General features: G+C 31.8%; 1 protein-coding gene across 1 annotated transcript in view; it reads right to left on the minus strand.

Moving 5' to 3' along the window:
- Window positions 1–1,546: 1,546 nt before the first annotated feature.
- The window catches only part of LOC142317413 (uncharacterized), a 68,147-nt gene continuing 46,307 nt past the window's right edge, over window positions 1,547–23,386 (minus strand). The window contains exons 4-7 of the mRNA XM_075353965.1: window positions 17,358–17,482; window positions 8,907–9,138; window positions 6,913–7,132; window positions 1,547–1,726 (exon numbers count right to left, since the gene is read on the minus strand). Of these exons, the coding sequence (XP_075210080.1) occupies window positions 7,027–7,132; window positions 8,907–9,138; window positions 17,358–17,482 (463 nt within the window). The 3' untranslated portion in view covers window positions 1,547–1,726; window positions 6,913–7,026. The remainder of the gene's footprint in view (window positions 1,727–6,912; window positions 7,133–8,906; window positions 9,139–17,357; window positions 17,483–23,386) is intronic.

The raw sequence follows: 23,386 nt of genomic DNA on the forward strand, positions 1-23,386 counted from the left end.
TTTTTTTATAACCATATTCTTTACTGCATTATTTCCACTTCTTGTAATATATCTTTATCATCTTATAATTCTTTAAATTGTGAATTAATTTTTAATAAATTAAAGCATATTATGACACTTACTGTGGTGCAGCATTGTATGTCTCTGCAAATTAAAGTACAGTTATTTGGTCTGAAGGGACCAAATAAATTTTGATTGTGATGACATTTAAGAAATACCTACAAAAAATGTTTAATGTCTAATGAAGAAGGACAAGTCAGAAACACTTACAGCAATGAAAATATTCTTCATGACAAATTTTGCTAATTATAATTCCATTTATTTACAAATGAAAACACTAAAAAAAGAAATTATTTTTAGTACTCATATTTTTTCAGATTTAACTTTCTTGCCAATTTAACAAATTCTTTCTGTCAAGCAGTGGAAGGATTAAGGTAATTATAAGAGTGAAGAAATGATATGGTATCTATCTCTCACTCAATCCCTCCTTTTGTATTATCTTCTGCCTCTGCATTTTTTACTTTACCAATAATTTAAAAATCACTCCACACCACTGATACACAGGACATAGTCAAGCAGATTTCCAAATTAGTTCATACTTAATTGTTTGAATCTACTTTGGCAAGTTGTCTTCTCTGTCATGTAATTAGTTATCTTGAACTGTCAGGTAAATTAGTATCTGTAAATGTTAAATTGGTGTGTTCCTTAAACACTTTGCTATAACCTGTTGCATTAGTCTTTTAAATGTCATTCAGAAATCCTACTGGATCTAATAAACAAAGAAATTGTAACAGAAACCACAATATTCAGAAAGAAAAAAGTCTTTTTAAGTTATTTTGTTGGTGACCTTTTATGTTACTAACAACATCTTGATCCATATATTGCAGAATACTATTACAGTCTTCAGTAATTAGACTGGATTATTCTTTATTAAATTTAACTTTCAATAAGTACAGCAGTTATCAACAATGTGTAGAATTTTTCTGTTTTTCATTTTTCTGTTTTTCACCAAAAGATCTTTGTTCTATTTTGCTAAGTTCAGCTACAAAACACTTGATGTCATCTAATATGTTTGGTTTGAAGTGTTGCTTACAGAAAATTTCCTAATGTTCTAAAAAAATTCTAAATTCCTACTTTTTTCCCAATAACTAAAAATTTTCTTCTCAGTTTTAATTTTATTTTCATAAACAACATCTGATTTTTTTTATAAAGCTTCTTCTTTTGTATAAATTTGTGTATTTCTATATTCTGCCTTCATCATCACAATCTACAATAATGAACTAATATTTCACACCTGATAAAAATTTTTACCCAAACATGTCCATACATAAAGAAGTTGCAAGACGAATTTAAATAAAAAGATGTATTTATAAAAATTCTATACCCATTCAGACTGACTATATTAAGATGGTTCAAGTGTTATACCAATAAAGTAGTACATATAATTTTGGTTTTCCACTTCTCTTTATTCATGTAATCATATTTCACAGCTCTTATTCTTACAGAAATGCATTACAAAAAATCCAAAAATTAAAATTTACTAACCATATTCTGAATTAAAGTTGATGCTATCAGAATCAAAGGATGATCTCTAACAAAAACATCATAGCTTCCAGTAGCTAAAAAATCAACAGTCCTTTCAATAATATTTAGGATATCTTTCACACACCAAGTTGTCTCAACATCACTGAATGGCTGCCCGAGGTCTAGCCACTTTACCTGATGCCTAAAAAATACAAATTATAAAAATAAATAATTAAAGGAAAACCTAAAGAGAGCTAGCATTAATGCATTATAATAATAAAAGGCAAATAATAATATTCAAAACTTCCATTTTATAATAATGAATGTTTTACTAAATGCATGTATAAAATATATAATTTCATAATAAGAAATATTAGTTTAAATCTTTTGAGTATAGATAACTTAATAGACAAAGAACAGCAACTACAAATCAAAATTAATAATTCTACCTTCACAATAATTCTGTGACTTAAATATTGATTAATTAAATTTATATCTGTTAAAACAGTCTTGCCATTTGTATTATAACAAAAAAATTCACAAACAAAAAATAAAATACCCACAAAGTTTTTACTTAAGAAGAAACTGAAAGACATTAATTAGAGGAATAAATCAATCTTTTGGTTTTATTTCATAAGGACAATTAGACACATGTATGACAAACAATGGCAAACATGTTTTGTAGTATAATTAACTTCTGCTAATCTATAAATGTAAGGATCTATATCTCCAAATCTTGAAAAATACATGTAATATTCTATTTTTGTTAATTTAAGCTGTTAACAGAAAATATTTAACAAAGGTGTTCTTGTGCATGTGATTTATACTCAATATTAATATTTATCAACCTCTATTCAAACAAACAGGACTACTTTTAAAACAAAATAAATCCTAAACATGTAGAGAAAGTTAACTGCACTGAACATTACTATTTTACAGACATCGATTCAATGTAAAAATTCAAAATTTATCATGAATAATATTTTTCATATTGTAAATGTTTCTGACTTTCCTCCTTTATTACACATTAAAGGTTTTCTATATGTTTGTTTTAAAATATCATTAACATCAGAATTTTTTGCAATCTTCAGGGACAATAAGACGGCTAAAGGGAAGTAAGGAGGCTAGAGTAAGGCCTATGTGCTTCGAAGTGAAGGGGCACTCCATAGTTCCCGACAATAAAGTAAAATACTTGGGTTTCTGGATCGATTATAGGTGTTCATTTTCTGAGTAGTTACTCAGAATAGTATTTTCTCTGACTAGGTTACTCACAAATGTGGGTGGCCCTAAATCTTCCAGGTGTAAAATATACGTACATGTAATTACATCTATAATTCTTTATGGGATCCCTGTGTGGAAAAAAGCCGGAGTTTCAAGAGAAATGTATGCACATTGGAGGGTTTACAGAGGTATATGACCCTGAGAGCATCCTCCACATGCAGGACTGACTTGGCTGAGGCAGTCTTTGTTATAGCAGAAACGCCACCAGTCAAGTTGCTTGCTAAAATGAGATGTGAAAGTTATTCAGGTAAGAAGAAAAGTGAGGCGTACGACCTTTTGTTAGAGCGATGTCAAGTCCATTGGAGTGAAGCATCCACTGGTGCGTGGACTAGATGCTTGATCAATGAGTTTAGGCCATGGGTCCTGAGGGGATTTGGTGAGCTCAGTTATGAGCTCACACAGTTCTTGATGAGCCACGGCTGTTTCCGCCAATATCTCCACAAGTTCAAGAGAGTGGATAACAGGTGTCCACATTGCGGAGACTTGGATGACGTGGAACATGTTGTGTCCCACTGTTTATGTTGGAAACCCTTGAGGCATAATTACAGACTCTCATACCAGAGAATATAATAGAGAAGATCCTTTACAGTGAGGAAACATGGGATTCCATCTCTCGTATGGTCACCCGTATTTATTAGGAGTAAGAAGTCAGATGCAAAGACAGAAGAGCCTGAGAAAGTCCTAAATATTCCAGCTGCTAGGTGAAGAATTAGACCAGAGAACGAGGGGGGATGGACAACCTCCTGTGGAGCCGTAGTTTGTTCGCGCTTGCATGGATGGGTTATGGTAATGATGCACAGGATTCTCGAACCCCAGACCAGATTATTTGCAACATAAAACTCGATAGTTTTAAACTTGAAGAATGCTTAAAATATGCATGAAAAGTGTCATATGCAAATTTAAATAAAAAAATAGTAATTTTTTGTTTTTTTATTTCAAAATCAGCATACAATTAGTAAGTAGTTGAATAATAGATCGATAATTAACAATTATTTAACATTTTGTTGCTTTTGTAAATGTAAATAATCAGGTCCTGTTCAAATGTTTGGTAGTAAGATTGTGTCTTCAATCACTCAAAATATTTTTATAAGTAGAAAAAGATCGTTCCACATCCACTGAGGTAACTGGGCAGAATTTGAATTTGGGTGCTATGTTAGCACTTATTGTTTATGGCAAAAGTTCACCCGTCCCATTAATAAAACTATCAAAGCCTGGGTTACTGTTCAAAATGTTTTCAAATTTCTCTTTAAGTTTACACGGGAATACCTCTGGCAATGAGAGTTCATTTGGCGGATTTTATTCATTAACTGAATAGATTCGGTCAACGCCAGACCTGAGTTTCGAGCTTTTTAATACTGGCTGGTATGTGGGAAAAATGAATGCTAATCACAGCTGTGTTTTTTTTTTTAATACCAAAATCGTTAAATCCTTCCTTGGACTGACAAACTGCCATAGCCTGTGCACTATCAAAGTCATTTACTATACCTTTGATGGCCATGAAATATTCATTGTAAAACAGTACAGCTTCAATCCACGTTCTCCATCAAGTTACCACTGGTTCAGGAGGTAAAGGCTGATTTGGAAGTTTTTCTTTATAGGCCTTATTGCAAGCAGGTGCCTTAAGGAACACTTTCTGTGTTGATGAAATCAGTTTATTTACATTCCCAAACATGCATTGTACTTCTTGAGCGAATTGATGTACTCTGTGAGCAAAGCACGTCACAAGAATCAAATTGGGATAAAATACTTGGAGGGCCTTGGCTGCCATAATCATATAGGAAGCAGCGTCTAAGAGAAATATAAACACTCTTTCATCTGCAAAAGATTCAGGAAATATTTTTTTAATACACTCATTCACAAATCTAACGATCATAGAATGATTTGTCTTTTCAAGGTCTTTGTAGGCCACCAGACACAAAGAAGAAGGGTCTAGTTTTATATATAGGATATAGTTTCATCAGCTGAAATCCAAATAATGCTATCCATGAGTTCATTGCGTATTTCTTTCAGAATATGTAGGTAAACTGTTGGTATGCAATCGTTACGCAATGTTGATTCTTCTGGTATATTTTGATTCAATCAATATTTTCACAGAAAATGTTTGAAGGTAAGATTTGTAAGTTTGTGAAGAGGAATATTACTTGTAAGCAATGTTTCACATAAATCTATGCTACAGTAGTTTTTCTGTTTACCTTTGGAAGTGAAATCACTGCTACTTGCCGCTTTTATAAGTTGTTCTTGTGGGCCTTTCTTTTGCAATCTAAGAAGACTTGTCTTGACATGCTGAACTATTTGAAACTTTTTCCTGCACGAAATATTTTTCTCGCAAACTCGACAATATAAAACATTTCCGTCATATGTAAATGTTTCAGGATAGTCAGCTATCTATGAAGAGGCACTTTTTTTTTGGGAGGTATGGTATACATTAAACCTTGCTTAAATAAATAAAAAAACTAAACTAATGCAATGAGAGTATCAACAATAACTTGTGTAATTTAATTGCCTAGTGGGAGGAGTGCTGCAGTAGGTGTGCGGGACACAGAATAGTTTCGTCCATCTTCGTCTTGCATGAGTCTGTGTTTTATTTGGCCTCATAATAATATTATCCTACCACAATCATAGACGTGCAGCTGCTAAGTGTGCTCTAAGAGCCATGCAGCTAATAAGTTTGGCTAGCTACAACATAAGATTTTATTTATTAACTAGGTATCCTACCAAAAAAATATTGTAAATATAGTGAAAATATGCATCATCACTAGATTTTAAGGAAAATATACAATAACTGGTGAGAATGGGCTTAATATGCAAATGCATATAATCTGGTGTCTACGTATTAATTATGAAAATCTGATGAGCTTCACAATTAGCATAAAAATAATATTTGAAAAAATGAGTAACTTTGAATCAAAAATGATTGTACTATAGAATAGAAAATTATAACTGTTATATAAATTATGTACACATCTCATTAACATGGTCTTTTTATGTCTTGTGTTTTGCGTTAAAACAAATATAATTAAGATGCAAAACAAGCTCATTAATATTTCATTTCATACAATTTATATTAAGTAATTTTATTTCTTATCTCATAATATTACTTAATACCAAAATCAGTTTTAATAAAGTTTGCTTTAGATGTATCATAATCCATGATTTGTGTAAGTTTTATCTTTCAACATGAAATATTAATAAGAGGCTATTTCCCCATGTAACAATTTTCAAGCAATCCCCCCCCCCCCCCATACACACAATAAAAGCTATTAAAGGTTGTATTTTGTGTCTATTTGGTCTTTATCAATTTTTTCTGAGGCACAACTACTGTTTCTATAAGTAATGGAAATAAATGAACACCACCCACACGAAACTGAATATATTTTCTTGTTGGATTTTACTGCTGGTATATTAATATGTATTTTCCAATGCAGAATGGGTTTGCTTAAAATATTTTTTCACAAAGAATGTGCACATTCAGCAGATTATGTCTTAATTAGTAAAAAAAGTTGCACACATTTAAATATGTCTTTTGGATGGATAAGTATAATTTAAAGAGTAAATAATTTATATCTCATATTTGTAAAAATTAAAAAAAAAAATTTTACACAAAATAAACTTTGAATCTATTTATCAAGAAAACAAACTTAATAAAGTTTTTTTTTTTTTTAATTTGTATACAACAAACTAAAAGTAAAGCAATAACCTTAGTTTTGTGTTTTTTTTTTGTTTTTTTTTTATGTTTTAACTGTTTAAATATTTACTACCAAAAAATAAACATAACCTTCATCATTGCTGAATACATCACTGTTCAATATCATTGCAAAACAGTAGTGCTACGGGTAATAAAGCATTTATGTATTTGAATTCAACTGTAATAGAAAAAATATCAATGAATACTTCATCTCCTGGAACAATATTAATATTGAAACTTATGGTAATATTTTAAAGAAAAAATTTAAAAACGACTAGCCATTTTTTATCAAAATTGTCAGGACAGGAGAACCCACCAAAATAAATGAATGTTTAAAATTAAAACTACATTATTTAAATATAAACATCTTTTTAAGTTCATTAAAATTATAGTTCAAACAAAAATAATATTGTTTTTCTTACCTCTGACCTCTCCAAGTATTTAAACACAAGAAAGAAGGTAATTGTTTGTGAACAGCAACTACATATTCTACCAAGTTTGAATCACTAGCAAATTTAAGAAAATTATTACAAAGTTCACCACTTAACTATATCTTCAGTTGGCACTATTGTCTTTGTTGCAGCCAGTCTTTTAAATATTTTTTGTGGGTTTTTCTTGCTCTCTGTACAAAACAGACCCTGCCTGAAAAAAAAACTTAAGACAATAACAAAATAAAATTGTCTTTATGCATAAAACATAGAGATATTCTCTTAAATAAGACTAACCATATAGTAACACTGACATAATGAACCTAAAATTAGTAAGTACCTTTATAAAGATTTCACAAAATAAAGAATGAAATAAAAGAATACTCAATTTTAAAATACTGTGACAATATAGCAGGTTATCAAGGATGGTAGTGGCAAGAAAATGAACAAAACCAACTCAAAATTTATTAAAAATGAATTAGTCTTACAATTAATTGCTTGTAACCCTTAGAATCTCATCGTTTCACAAAAATTAAAATATCTATGGAAGTAGCTCACTAGGGATTGAAGAATTTTAAGACATGTAAAATAACAACTGTCAAAGGTACATCCCCTCTATGTTTTTCGCCAAAGGAACCAATTCCTTTAGCTCACAAAACTTAAATATGCTGGTTGGTTTTGCTGGATCCTATTGATGTTTTTAATGGCTAATAGCAGAGCAGTCAATAAAGTTACTTGCTTTTAAAAAAAAAATAAATGATATTAAATTCCAAAAAATTAATTACATTATTTTATTTAATATCATTCAACCATTATAGTTACAACAAATTATTTATTTTATTAAATATTTTATCAGTTTTTTTGGTAATCATGTAAATGATATTTACAGTAACATGTGAAGTTTTGGTATATAATTTGTATGGTTAGCATACTTGGCCTTCTGATAAGGCCAAGTACATAACCAGCAGTTTGATGAACTAAATTTTCTTATATTAATTTAATGACAATGCCAATAACGATTTCTGTGGTGGGCTGGTAGCATCTCTGCCTTTTATCAGAAAGAATCTGAGTCTAAACCCTGAGTTCAAAAAGAAGTAGAATAGCTGTTACTAGACACAGACCTTTCGTTTCCAGACAGAATTTATAAATAGATAGACACATTTTCAAAACAAAAGGTCACACAAAAATGTTTTAGATATCTTATAATACTACTCCATATTCCTCATCTAATTATTTATTATATAAAACTTATAGCTGTTTTCAGAAGCACTATGCATTAATTGTATTACATAAAATATGATTAATTTCAATTAATATTGACACTTATATTCTACTAATTTAATATGTTTCTAATTATAAAATGTGCACTGTTATTTTTATTAAATAATATCGACTTAAAATTTATTTACCATCAATTCAAATGAATAAAAAATAATATTTAGCCTATACACTGATTTTAAATGTTAAATAAGTATATTTAATTGCAATAATTTTGGTAATCTTAAGTGTATACCGCTAATGTATTAATGTATTAATTACTAATACATAATTTGAAAAATATAAAACTATAAAGATGAACATGCTAAACTAATCTTTCAATCAAGTAACACAATCAACCAGCACCTTCATCTAGATAAACAATATAACTGGGTGCATTAAATAAATTACACGTTTTAAATAATAATTTTTTATATTTAAAAGATTTTTTTTGTATTTCTATTTAGGGCATGAATTTATCAGATCATTTATTTTTGTAATTATTTTATAGTTTCTTTCAAGGCTCAGCAGCAAGAAACAATTAAATATCTACTAACCCGAGTAAGGCACAATAAAAAAATATCAACAATTATTATTTTCTCATTCTCTCTTTTTGCTTTATCCAGACAGCTATCTCCAGACATCATCAATAAGCTGAATTTTACTCAATTTTTGTTAAAAACACAAAAAGACACAATAAGATAATTAAATTAATCTGAAATACTTCTTACAAGGCAAGGGAATTAAAAAGGATCTCCTTTGTACTTTCAGTGCAATTTAAATTATGAACTGAATCTGTCATTTCCTGTGTAATAGTCCACTGGTTGAATAAATCAGTAGGCCACGGAAACTGGTGAGGTGGCTGTTTCATGCCCAACCAAACAAGCAATCCCTCTACACAATTGGTTTCTATCAAATAAGTCCAACAATCCTCTCGTTTCAGTTTTATCAGCAAACTAGTATCTAAAAAAAAAAAAATAATAAACAAAATATAAATTGTTGTAAAGTTGATTTTATCCCTATAGTAAATAAACAAAATCACTGTTTAAAATGAGCAGTATAACAGAAATAGAATTTGTCTGAGACTTTCAGTGTGATTCATATATTAACTTGATTCATATAATGTGATTCATATATCAGTGTCAAAGACAATTTTTGTCAGAATATTGTAACTTAGTACATCAAAAAATTCTGAAAACAATTTTCAAATTCAGACCAATATTAATTTCATTAGTGTGAACAAAAACTATTTACTATTTACGTTGAGAACTTCATGTCAAAAGAAAACTAACATATAATATTAGAGCCATAAACAAATATATTTTATAATTTCAAAATTAAACTTCATCTGTAGCTATTTTAAGCAGAAGCTGATCATTGATTGTTGCTTGTGATGAAAATGGAAAATGATTACACCTGAACGGTGATAATTTATGTAGCTATAATTTGTAAATGTATTTCTAAGTTAGTGAATACTTCTTCTTCTGTTTAGCCTCTGGAACCACCATAATGTATCACTTCAATGGATGAATGAGGATGATATGCATGAACATAAATGAAATGTAATCCTGTACAGTCTCAGGTCAACCATTCCTGAGATGTGCGGGTAATTGAAACCCAATCGGTATCCATGATTTAACACTCAAATCTGTATAAAAGTAACATCTTTTACATACATTAGTGAATACTTCACTTATTATTACTATACAGTCTTAATTTAGGTTGTATCTTGCAATTAAGTAGTTTAAGCCTACTTTCACAAACTGTGATGACTGGTAATGTCAACACTAACTAGCCTTTGCTAGTTAGCGTTGACATTACCATGATTTAGTACATGATTACATGATTTAGTACAAAGTTACAATTAAATATTAATTAAAAATATATATATAAATTATTCATTCAGAATACTTCATTCTGCAAGACAATGTTTCTCAACCTGTAGGGCGCACACCTCTAGGAGGACATGATAACACCAAGTGGAGAGTGCAAGCATATCAAAAAGAAAATATAAAAAAGTTTATTAATTTACTAACAGGAAAGCAAAACAAAATATATTCTGAATAATAAATAATAAAATACATTTACATTGATATAATACACTTATAAATAGGATTGTACCGGTAGTGCACAATGAATTTTATAATTAACTTATAAATACTAAAAAAAACTAGTTTAATAATTACTAGCGACTTCCTTGGGCCTGTCTTCCACAGCAAAGTTTTTCAAAGGTATAATATTAGAAACAGACAGTCTGAGTTCTTTTTCTATATTTAGCTGAAATCTATATTTTGTCTTCAGAGCAGCCACCCCAGAAAATCTGGTTTGCAAAGGTAGGATGTTGAAAATGGTAATAATATACAAAAAGCTCCTGTTTTCAGTGCAGGAAACTCATTATCCACCCCTGCACAAAATTCAAAGAGTGATCTATTACTAAACTCTCTTTTGATTTTGCCACTTGTGGCGAAATCAAAACTCTTCATGGACTTGAAGAGTCCATGAAGAGTTCTTCTTCAGCAGTTGAGAGTCCTTTGGAAGTATTCTGAAACGCATCCCTAACCCACTCGTAACTTGCTACCAAGTTGTCGTCAGCAAGAAAATACTTTTTTAAATTCTTTGCCAGCATGGCTAAATGATTTTCAATGGTTACAAAAACAACTTCCACATTTCGTTCTTAGCCTTGTAAGACTTAACACATTCATCTACATTTGCAAACATTTCTAGGTTTTTTTGCTTTAAATCTCTGCTCTACAATTCCAGTTTTGTACAAAAGGCATTACCTTTATCACTTGTATCCAACACATGTGTATTTGCTCCTTGGAGCTGAAGATTCAAGGTTTTAATTTCTCAAATATATCAACCAAGTAGCTCAATTCCATCACAAATAAACAATCTCAAAACTTCTCGGCTTCCGATCGGTTTTCCTCTTCTAGAAAAATGGCAATTTCATCTCTTAATTCAGAAATACATTGCAGAAATTTTCTACGTGAACCATCTTGCCTCACAATAAAATAGTAATGCTGTATATACTGCATCCATATCTTTACAAAGTACAGAAAAGATTTTTGAGATGTCTCATTTTTATATAATATACTACAGTTACAAGCGTCATTAGCACAATATTCAGAACAGGACTCATTTCTTTGGAAGCCAGAGCTTCTCTGTGGATCATGTAATCTGTCCAGACACATAGTAGAGATTTTTGTTTCACAAGTGCTTGTATACTTTGGTATCTTCCAGACACTGAATGAGCACCACCGGTGCATATTCCAATGCAATTTTTCCACTCTATGTTTGTCTCATTTATAAAATCATTTAAGATAGCAAATAATGCGAATGCAGTTGCTTTGAGTTCTATTGATTTACAGAAAAGCAGTTCTTCTACTGTTAACACACCATCACAAAATCGAACATAGGCAATGAAATGAGCATCTTTATTGCTATCTGTTACCTCATCAAGCTGAATTGAAAGCAATTTGTCATGCAACTTCCCAAAAAGCTGATGCTGTAAATCTTCAGCTATATCAACAACCCAATGGTCAACCATATCATTTGTTAGAGATATGGACTACAGTTGTTTGGCAAAATTATCTCCAAATATAGTTTCTACAATCTCAATTGCAGCTGCCAAAATAAGCTCTTCACCATCGGTATGAGGCTTTTCTACATCTGACTATTTTATATGAAACTTTGTAAGAGACATATAAAGCTTTTTCATTCACAAAGCTTTTTTTAAAAATTATGTTTGTTTTTCATATGATTTTAATTTGAAGAATTCTCAAGGTTTGTTAACATACTCATTGTGAAGTGTTTCCAAATGTTGTTTAAATTTATTAAGTTTCATGCTGTCTGCTGACAAACTTTTTGACCAAATGACACACAGGGGCCTTTCTTCTTCATTTACTTCACTACTGATAAACCCAAAATTTAAGTATTCTTGAAAATATTTTCTTGATTTTATTTTCAGAACCACGCTCGTCTGTACACTTGTTGATGCTTCTCTATTATTTTATGCTCACTTACACCCGCTTAAAAATTTATCCATGATTCTGTATAAATCTACTGACATAAACATTTAATACTGTGAATTGCAATTAACACGCAAATTACAACATACACATTCACAATAGAACTGATAGGAATAGAAGGATCAATTAGACTGAGACTGGCTGCAATTGAATGAGGTGCAGCATTTATATATGTTGTGCAGATGGTCGCACAGACTATCCAGAATGGTTGAGACAAATAGGAACTTCTCATGAAGTCATGAGAATGTCCAATATAGTGGATGTAAGACAGAGAGCAATAAAGAGACATCGATTCTGGTTTTGTCAATGCAGCAGATCAGTGTTGCCAAATATCAATAAATTTACTTGTTCTTGGTAACATAGATTAATTTTAATTGTAACGTTTGTAATTAAGGTCTTAATGTAGCTTTAGCGTCAAAATACTCAAAATACATTATTATTGAATGAGGGGGGAGTGCGATGAAAATGATTACTGAATATTGGGTCTCAAATACTGAAAGGTTGTGAAACGCTGCTGTAAGTTGTATAATTTTATGTTTTATTCCATTATATTTTTTATCGGTGAGAATAAACAAGAAATAATTATGCAATCAAATCTATATTTGTGTACATATTTTAACTACACTGTTTCACATCATCTATGATGTGGCTTCCATTAATAAGAATTAAACAATTTATATCACATATTGTTTAATATACCAAGTTAATACTAGAACCAAACATGTTTAATATTCTAAATATCAGCTGTCAACAAACTTTATTAACAAACAACTTAATTTTACTGTTTAGAAAATGCTAGCTACATTTCTCATTTAGTGGCTGAGAATGTATAATAAAAATGTGTACATGTTTTTTATGAAATTGATGGATATTATTCTATTTTAAAATATTTTTGAATAACTGAACGACTATCAATAATTATGTTTCAAGAAGACATCAATTATTTAATGTAGTTAAAAGATAATTATTCAATTTACTCTTTATGGTAATTACTTCACAGTTTTAAACTGAAAATTTAAAAATTGCTTGCAATGACATGAATACAAACATTTTATATAACATACAAGGTCTGTCCAGAAAGTAATGTCATGCTTTTATTGAGAAGCAACTGTACATTGCAGTGCACTCTCATCTGCCGGGACTGATAGTGGTGCAAGTCAACTACCGAGCAAGTATTTGCTCAGTTGTCTCCAAGCTCTTGGAGGTGAAAGATGGGCAGTTTCGTAAACCTCTGTTTTGTCTCTTGTACAAGTCATGATGCAGCACTCACTGGAACAAAGATAAGCGATCAAGTTTGGTGTGAAAGTCAGCAAGTCTGTAGTGGAAACTTTTCCAATGGTTCAACAGGACCTCGGGGATGAGGGTTTCTCACAAAGGCAAGCCTACAGATGGCACAAGGTGTTTTTGGAAGGCCGTGAGAAGATCATGAAGCCCGTGTTGCACACCTGTCAACCTCCTCAAATGATGAAAATGTGGCACGTATGAAAGAACTTTTGAATGGCCAACATGTTAAATATTTCAAAAGTATCGTCCATGAGATTGTGACTAAGAATTTGCACATGAGAAAAGTGTGTGCAAAGCTTGTCCCCAAGAATTTTGATTGACGACCAAAAATCTTGCCGACTGGAAATTTCTCAAGATGTTTTGGAAATGTGTGAAAACGATCCTCACTTTTTGGAAAATGTCATCACAGGTGATGAAATGTAGATATTCCAGTATGAACCCGAAACGAAGAGGCAAAGTGCCAAGTAGCACACCTTGGCATCACTCAAGAAGGCTCGAATGAGCAAATCAAAGATCAAGACCATGCTCATAGTGTTTTTTGACATCAGGGGGATTGTCCACCATGAGTTTGTACCTCCCAGGAAAAACCGTTAACTCTAAATTTTACATGGAAGTCCTTAAGAGACTGAGAACAAGAATCCAGCGCGTCAGACCAGATATCAATGGCAATTGGAAACTTCACCATGACAACACACCAGCTCACACTGCCTTCACCGTCACCAACTGCCTGCCCAAATTTAATGTAGTAACGCTGCCGCAGCCACCCTGCCTTGTATAGTTCTGACTTGGCTCTGCCAGACTTCTTTTTGTTTACTTGTTTGTAATTCCCCTTGAAAGGACATCGTTACAGAACAATTGACAATCTGAAAGCAGTTTGTGAAATGCCTTTAAATGCACTTCCTGAACAGGCCTTCCAGGATGCCTTTATAGATTGGATATCCCGCTGGCAAAGATGTATGGATACAGGAGGACAATATTTTGAAGAATTCTAATGTACAGGTATTATTCTTATTATTATGTAAAAAGTTTTTTTTTTCATACTTGTAGACTTTGTGACATTACTTTCCAGATAGACCTTGTATTTAGGTAATATAATGTATCTTTATAAAAATGATCTCTATTTTTTTCTATTAAAATTAACTTCATTTAAAACCTAAGAGAATATTAAGAGGTTCCTCTTTCTCTCTTCCTATTGAGTAGATAGTAATACAATAAATTTCCTTTTCAAGAGTATAGAGCTTTAATTTTATTAAACATTTACAAGGGTCATTCAAATATAAACTGGAATTTTGCCACCTGGACTAAGGAAAAGCAGTGAATGTAATGCAGGTAATTAGTTTGTTATGTATGGAGGAGAGCAACTGGCCACCTGCACCTGTAGGTCATGTCCCCACATCTGTAACAGAATGTCTGAGCAGGAGGTACCATTGTCTATTGCACAATGAATTATAATTAAATTTCTCACCATTGAAGGTGTTAAATCCTCCAAAATTTTGACTTAACTCCAGGCACAGTTCAGAGATGCTTTCCTGTCAAAAACTCAAGTGTTTGATCGGGCCAAAATATTTTCAAGGGGCCATGATGCAGTGGAAAAGGAAAGTCATGAATGTCTATCTGTAGACTAGCATCACTATTCAACAACATTCAGACTGTTCATGACCTTGTGGAAGAAATGATCAGAAAGACATCTGTCAGCGGCTTCTGAATCACTTTGAGAAAGAAGAAGAGGAATTTTTGGAACGTATTGTGTCCTGCAATGAAACGTAGATCCATCACTACACCCCAGAAAGCAAGAGAGCAAATATGGAGTGGTGGAAAAATGGGGAGAGGCCATAGATCAAGGCCAAAAAATGCTCGTCAGCTGGAGATTCTGGGAACTGTGTTTTGGGACTCAAAAGGTGCTGTTCATTGATTCCCTGCAGGAATGAAGGATGGTAAATGCAGCGTTGGATGACGTCAGAGCTACTTATCACAAGAAATGATGCCAGCAACCACTTCACAATGTCCTATGCCACAACAATGCACAGCCACATACAGCAGCTCAGACTCAGGATAAACTTGCTAAAATTCATTGGACGCCTTTTGAACAGCCATCATACAGTTCACACTTGTCATCATATGATTTCCACATGTTTGGTTTGCTGAAAGAAGTTTTAGAAGAGGAAAGATTCAAAGACAATTCTGCAGTCAATTATATGTGCAACTGGTTGTTGGGCCATCTTGTTTTTTTTTTTATGAGGGGATTAGAAAGCTACCTGTGGAGAAAATGATTTTCTGTTGAAGGAAACTAGGAAGAAAAATAAGGTAATTTATTTGTAATTTTATCTAATAAAGATATAATCAAATAATTATGAAAAGATGTAATCAATAAAGATATGTAAACAAATTCCGGTTTATATTTTAATGACCCTCGTATTATTTTCTACATATTTTTTTAATTTTTATTCAACTATTAACAAAGTTGACATAAGCAATAAATTCTCTTTCTTTTTCCTTTTGAGAGATAGCCTCATTCTAGACATGTTATTACATTTATCTCCAAAGAACTATGAATATTCCAGTGCAAAAAGAATGCATATCCTCATTTTACACTTGTCCCCTTCTCATCACCTGTAGACAAATCTAATGACTAGGGCTCCAAAATCTTATTAATTATGTAAAAATAAACAGGTCAAACAAAAAAAAAATCCATAGCTACTAATTACGTTCTTTATCAATATAAATTTTTGCTCTACCAGTCTGAAGGAGAAGAATTTTTACCAAGGGAAATCATTCGTAATCAAAAGATTAAATATATTTGGGAACAAATCTAAAATAAGATAATGAGATCTTATATTCACATATACTAATATGAGATCATAATCTCATATATATGAGATCATGAGGAATAACAATTTTAATAGCAAACATGAGGTTAATCAATCTTAATCAAGAGCTTGAGTCAAATACGGGTTTGCATGATCTGCTAAATTTTAAGGGAAAATCTTAGTGCTGTGAATTAAAGGACCTAAAAAATCAACACCTCTTCCACCATCATTATCAATAGGTAATTCCAATGTCCAAAAAAATATAATGCGTATTTGATCTACAGGTGAAGTAATAGAAGAGAGACCCTGCAGAACTCTAAGCTGATAATAATAATAATAATTTAACTACAGTTGTAAATTTTCATTAAACAAGACCAGTTAAGTAGTACAATACAGCGGTTTCAAAATTACTAAAGTTATTTCATTTGCATTAACTAAAACTTTTTTCTCATTCATAAGCCACCAGTTCTTTAAAAATCAGTAAAATTAATTTTTATGGTTTTTATATTTAAATGATATAAAAAATGGCCAGCCAGAAGTTGTACTGGTTGGCATGCTGGCTTCTAGAACAGTTAGTTTCAGATTCAATTCTTGGCAAAAGTAAGGCAATTTTACATATAATCCCATTCAGCTTATCATTCTTGTTAAAATCCATGTGAAAGCATGCCTTAGGTCATACTGCTAGAATAGAAATAAAATTAAAACTTAAATCATAAATTTGTGTTCACATAAAATTTTTAACCATAAAATAATACAGACAATTTTATGCTGCAATTGCCATGTATAAATAAACTATCAATTTTCGTTAACCAACATCAGTTAAGTAGTACAAAACAATGGTTTTAAATTTACTAATGCTATTTTATTTCTATTAAGTAAAATATTTTTCTAATTCATACTTAACCCTCTAGAAAGGTTATAAAATATATAACCCTTCTTTGCATGTTTTCTTAAAATTTAATATAAAGGATATCTTTCATTAACCTAACATTCAGGAATCCAGCTTAAAATTGTAAATAATAGTTTCCAAATAAAAATAATTAGATATAAAATTAAAGCTTACCCCATGTTCTGAAATAGAGCTCCGTAATAATTTTCTGTCTCTTCTCATCACTTATGAGTATTACAGTAGTTAATGATAGCTGAATATTTTTAGTAAAGTCCTCCATAAGTCTCGACTGGTTATATCTAACAAGTGACAAAATTTAAATTTAGGCAATAGAATGTACTCTATAAAAGTAAAAGGTTACCTTATAAACTCCGTAAATTCTAACAATATGCAACTTGAGTATGTAAATCTCATTACACAGTTTTGTCAATCACCCATTTAATCGAAGAACAATCAACATGGTTACAGACTTTTATAAAATTTTAGGCTCTATTTTATTAGAGGAAATGCTTAAAAGTTGTTTACAGTTAATAGCACAGTTAAACCTTAGAAATTGTACAGAATAGTTAAATAGCACTGTATACTATGCTTAACTAACAATGCCGCATACTAAAGGTTAAACTTGCAGCACAAAACAATAAAAGTATGAGTATTTTTAATGCACTTAAAAAATTAATGTACATCAATACTAATTTTGAATAGCGCAGAGTAATTTTTCAACTGTTTATTGTTTTGACAGTTTAATATCATGGCATTTTAGTTCTTATTAAATTAAAAATAATAGCATTTATTGAGATTGTTTTTTCTATTTTTATTATATCAGTATATATTTATAAAAAAATGATGAGGTTTATAATTAATTTTTTTTCATATATAAAAATCAGAATTTTTCATTCATAGACTAACTTTTAAAATAGAACCCACCTTTAGCATTACCATCTTTGCAACATTCTGTTTACAACAACATTAACTATCAAACATATTTTATTAAACTAAGCACAAGTAAATTAGCACTTTATTCAAAGATAGTGATTATTTACTTTCATTTCCAAAATTAATTCATTGGTCTTTTTTAATCATGAAGTTTGTTTATTTAGCATTAAGAATTCATGGACATTTAAGTGGCATTTTCAGTCTAATCAGGGATACCTTGAGAACTTGAGCAATCTAACCTCACACATAATACTTAAACTCATTCTTAAATGAAAATAATGACTAAAAGTTGGAGAAAATTATTGATGGGCTGTGAAAAAATAGTACATCAGTAAAATCAGACATACAGTAAATAACAAAAGATTCTACACGTATAAATTAAAAGTTTGTAAATATTAAAATTTTTCCAGTTTGGCTAAAATAAAGGACTGCTTTCACAATATTTTCCCATCTAAAATGTTAAAAAGTATAAAAAAAGGTAAAATTACATTCTACAATTTATGAAGCCAATAAACATCTAATGTAACATTTTTCCACTAATGATGTTATTTTTCCTCATTTCCATGAAAACTGTTACAACGTTGATATATATTAGTTGATACTAAATACGCATTTTAATATTTAATAAATACAATTTATTAAATGTAAGGTATAATGAAGTGCTGGCATTTTATATTTAAAATAATTAAACATTAGATGAATCGGCCGCCAGTATATGTAATCTGTAAGTAAATAGCAATGATTATTTACTTATTCCTACATGATATATCAAATCTCAGTAAGAAAAAATTTAACATTTACTAACTTGGGTAAAAAGGTTAATTTAAGTTCATTCATCTTTATGCATTTGTCAAAATTAGATGATTTTTTTGCTGATCATCACTAACAGATAGTTTACCTATAATGAAAGTGTTATAATGCAGTACTTCTATAACGTTTTGACAACATGAATTGATGTTTCCAAGAAAATATCAGATAATAAATTTCTAGCATGGTTCAAATACTTAAATGAAGTTAATTAATATAAAGAGTGATTTAATATTGTTTTAATAAGATTTCAGAATATACTTAAAAGTAAGAAAGCTATAAAAGCTATGACCTTATAAACAAATTTAATTAAACATTCTTACAAACACTATTTTTCTCATTTCCTTTTATAAAAGATATTCTGTTTCCTAAAAAGTAGGGCAAATATTACTGACTCTCCCTGATAAATTGCTAGACAACACTTTCTAATTTATTTTTTCATATACCCACTGAATATTACATCTCTACTCTCTATCTCTTTGTGGTGTAACCTCTACACAAAAAATTTCATACAAAAAAAAACTTTACATATGTTGAAAAATCCTCAACAAACTGACAAAATTGAAAAATTACCACCCAAACACAATCAACAGATAAAATTCTGAACTATATAAAAAGTAAAAATATTTATATTTCTCAAAAAAAAAAAAAAAAAAATATATATATATTACATATTTTATATGTATATAAAAAAAAATAATAATTTTTTAGCTACAGCTGATGTCAAACAAAAATAATAATAAAGGGTTTTAAAGAACTTCATACACATTAAAGAAAATTGCCCAAAAGAAGTAAAAATCCATAATTCAAAATAAAAATGAAAAATAGATATCTACATATGAAAAATCAGAATGTTTAAAAAAGGAAATAAAGCAAGTATTAATTACTTATATAATGACAAAAACATTCAAATTTTATTAAAGAATATTAACAGCATCAATTTCCAGAATTTGCTAACATGACTGAATGATAAGATTGGGAAGTACTGACAGAAATCTTACTTACTGATAATAGATACAAAAAGATCCCACTGAGAGTTGTAGAGTTATAAACAAACAAAAAAATGAATGGTAGAACAATAACATGTGTAAATGCATTACAAGCAGCTGTAACTTTTGAGATTCAACTGGCAAAGTTTGGTAGTTTCCAGACTTTTGACTTGACCAAGATTTGTAAAAAAGATTTTACAAATCTTGGTGGAAAAATTCTTTAAATCTAGTCCATGTTATCTGATTTTTATAAGATCTAGAAATTTATTATGATAATGTAATATCGCATTGGACTTACATAACATAGGGCATGATATTCTTAATTTATTTTAAAACAATATATATACTGATCCATGAATGTATGTATATATATAAATAGGTAAGTTAGGTGCTATATCCAAATGATTATGGACAACCTAACACGAGTCATTAGACAGCTGAGTTCAGCGTAGCAGTAATTAGGAATAGCAAGCAAGAAAAAATTAGAAGTGAAGTGGTTTCCCTCATCATTTTCAATGAGTAAAATATACTACTGCATATCTGCATGCCAAGCCCGCCAAATATAGGTGATATTTAGACAGACCGACTGCATAAAAAAGTAACTCTGACTAGACATATGAGTGGTGCTCATATATCAGACACATTGATTCCAGGATACAATTGGAAGAGTGAACCAGAAAAGCAGTGGAAATATTGAGGAAACGGAGTGAGAAGCGCAAAATGGTTTTTACTGCTGAAAAAATGACAATGATGATGCTCAAAGGTATCCTGCAGAAAAAACCATTGTTGAAAGTTGAAGGGAGAAATATTTAGCATACCAAAACCCAGACATTTGGATGTTGTGACTGATGAAAGAAGGCAATACAAGGAACATCTGTCACATGCCAGAAAAAAAGCGTTCAATGCATTTAATAAAGTAAGAAGTGTTGTTAATTACAAATGGGGACTGGATTTCCCAAATAATGTTGTGTGGAGTGTCAATATGGGCACTCAGGGCAAGCTCAGGTTTTAGGAAGATCCCACTGAGTGCGTAAAGATTACTCCTAGAGATAGTAATTAGAGGACATTACACGATAATATTAATCCTAGAGATAATTAGAGAACATTGCACTATCTCGAGTGATGTGATATTTCTGGTGTAAACCCACTTAATATCAACAGCTAGAGAACAAAAGAAGATCACACAGTTAAGGAAATCAAATACGTGTAAAAATTAAAAATTGCTGCAGCAAAGTGAGGGAAAGATAATAGAAGAGGATTTCATTGAGTGGCAAGATAGAAGGAAAAACTCAGTGAAAGGAAGAGATACATACACAATTCTCCCAAATATCCAGAAAGATGCAGAAGGAAGTGGCTCACGTGGATCAGTACACAACGCAGGCATTATCAGGACACAGGAATTTTAATAATAAACTGAATAGGTTTGGACTGCTGCCATGTCCACACTGTGTTGTCTGTGGAGTAGAAGAGACTGTCGAACATGTGCTCCTTGTATGTGGACATACATTGAAGAAAATTATGCCGCATACCTCTCTTCTTCATATGTTACAAGAGTCCACAAGGGTTGTGGACCCTTGTAACATATGAAGAAGAGAGGTATGCGGCAATTTCATGAAATAGATGTAAGATTTAGGTTAGAGGATATATGTAGTGATAGGGTAGCATATAGTAAGTTTAGAATATTTATTAAAGAGATCCTGGTTAAAAAATAAAACATCAGGATCTAAAGAAGAAAGAAAATTGTCCGTGGATGTGAGGGCATGACTCTGAAGATGTCCATTTATAAAGAATGATTTCTGAGTCATGTCCATAGATTAGGAAATATTAGGTTTAGGAAATTAATTGAATAAATGTTACGTTTAAAGTTAAGGACAAGATAGCTACAGTATGTAAGACACACATACATGATTGGCAGTATATTAGATTGAGAAGCCGCAACAAGATTATAAGAGGAAAAAAAGACCCAGTATTTGAGATCCAATCAGATACATTAAAAGAAAAAAAAAACTGTAGCTGAACACACAGCAAGTTAGGAAATATGGGAAGAAAGAAGAAAAGTAGAAATTGAAATGTGCGAAGAAGAGACTGAGGAAAAAGTTAAGGAACGGAATGCAAGAATGGTAGGAGATTCAATATTTTTCCCTACAGATCGCAGAGCCTGGATAATGTCCCTTGCTGCTGTATCTTTCTATTATCGGGCGAGTTTCATCAGTTATTTAGTGGCGGTTATAAATTTTAAGTGTTATTTATGGATGGATTTGGTAATTTGCATTCCTATCCGTATGGACCAGCATGAAATTTATTTAGTGGTTCTGACCGTGGGAGGCTAAGCTTTTGAGCCTAGTAATCCTGGCGTGATTCCCCTTCATTCCATCCACTGAAGTCCTTTCGGTACCAGCACCTATGGGCTAGCAAAAATGCGCCTACTGCAGCCCTAGTTATTTTGAGGGAAATGCTTATGTTCTCCGGAGGGAGTCACATATGCTGACTAAATGAGATTGTAGTCTCTTCGTGGGACGGCGTGGGGTGTTGTTTAGGTTTTTATAGTTTTTAACAAAATTTAATTGTAAAAACGGTCACTTTCGCGGCCGGAATATTCGCGCGGTTCCATTTATAGGTTACGCGATATAGAGGCTCCTAAGCCTGGTTTGTCATTTTTTAATCTCGTACCGCCTCTTCACGGTGGTTTGTTTAATAAGCATGAGGCCCTGTGGAGTACGGTCCTCTCAGCAAATGTCCCGGAGATGGCCGTGTTCGGACACTGCCGCTCTCCCGAACAGTCTACGTGCCTGCGCCAACCCCCACCTCGGATACGGTGTGTAGTCCCGCATCGTAGCGAAGAGTGACGTTTCTGACGAACCAAGGTGCTCCAAATATCGTCCGCAACGCTATGTTTTGGACGGCTTCTTATTTCTTTTGAAGCGTGGAGTTCAACAAAGCTACCCATGGCGGGTAAGCATGTTAGAATCGGCAGGACGTATAGCCGAAAAATGAGCGATTTGGTCACCAGTGGATATGGGCTAGCACTGTTCAGCACTGGGTATAGTGAGGCCCTGACGGCCTTTGCCCTTTGGGTCACATATTTAACATGTTCTGCTAAGGTAAGCCGTTTATCCAGGACTACTCCCAGATACTTGACTGTTTTCCCAAAAGGGATTTTTTCTCCTGAGATTTCCAGCTGCCTGGCTGGAGCACGTGTCTTGTATGTGATTTTTCACAGTTGACCTTGATTCTCCACATATCGAGCCACGGCTCTAATACATCCAATTGCCGTTGGAGTCTCTCGATCGCGTAATCTACACTTCCGGATTCATAATAATACGCCGTGTCGTCTGCGTATAGAGCTGTATTGATTCCTTCCGACAGAGGCATATCGTTGACGTACAAGAATGGCGAGAGCACTGCTCCTTGGGGGACTCCAGCGGCTACACCTCTGGTGGAGGAGATTGTCCCCCCTACGCGTACAACAAATTG

The sequence above is a fragment of the Lycorma delicatula genome, chromosome 1 (genome assembly GCF_047948215.1).
Source record: "Lycorma delicatula isolate Av1 chromosome 1, ASM4794821v1, whole genome shotgun sequence".
In the NCBI taxonomy this organism is placed as follows: domain Eukaryota; kingdom Metazoa; phylum Arthropoda; class Insecta; order Hemiptera; family Fulgoridae; genus Lycorma; species Lycorma delicatula.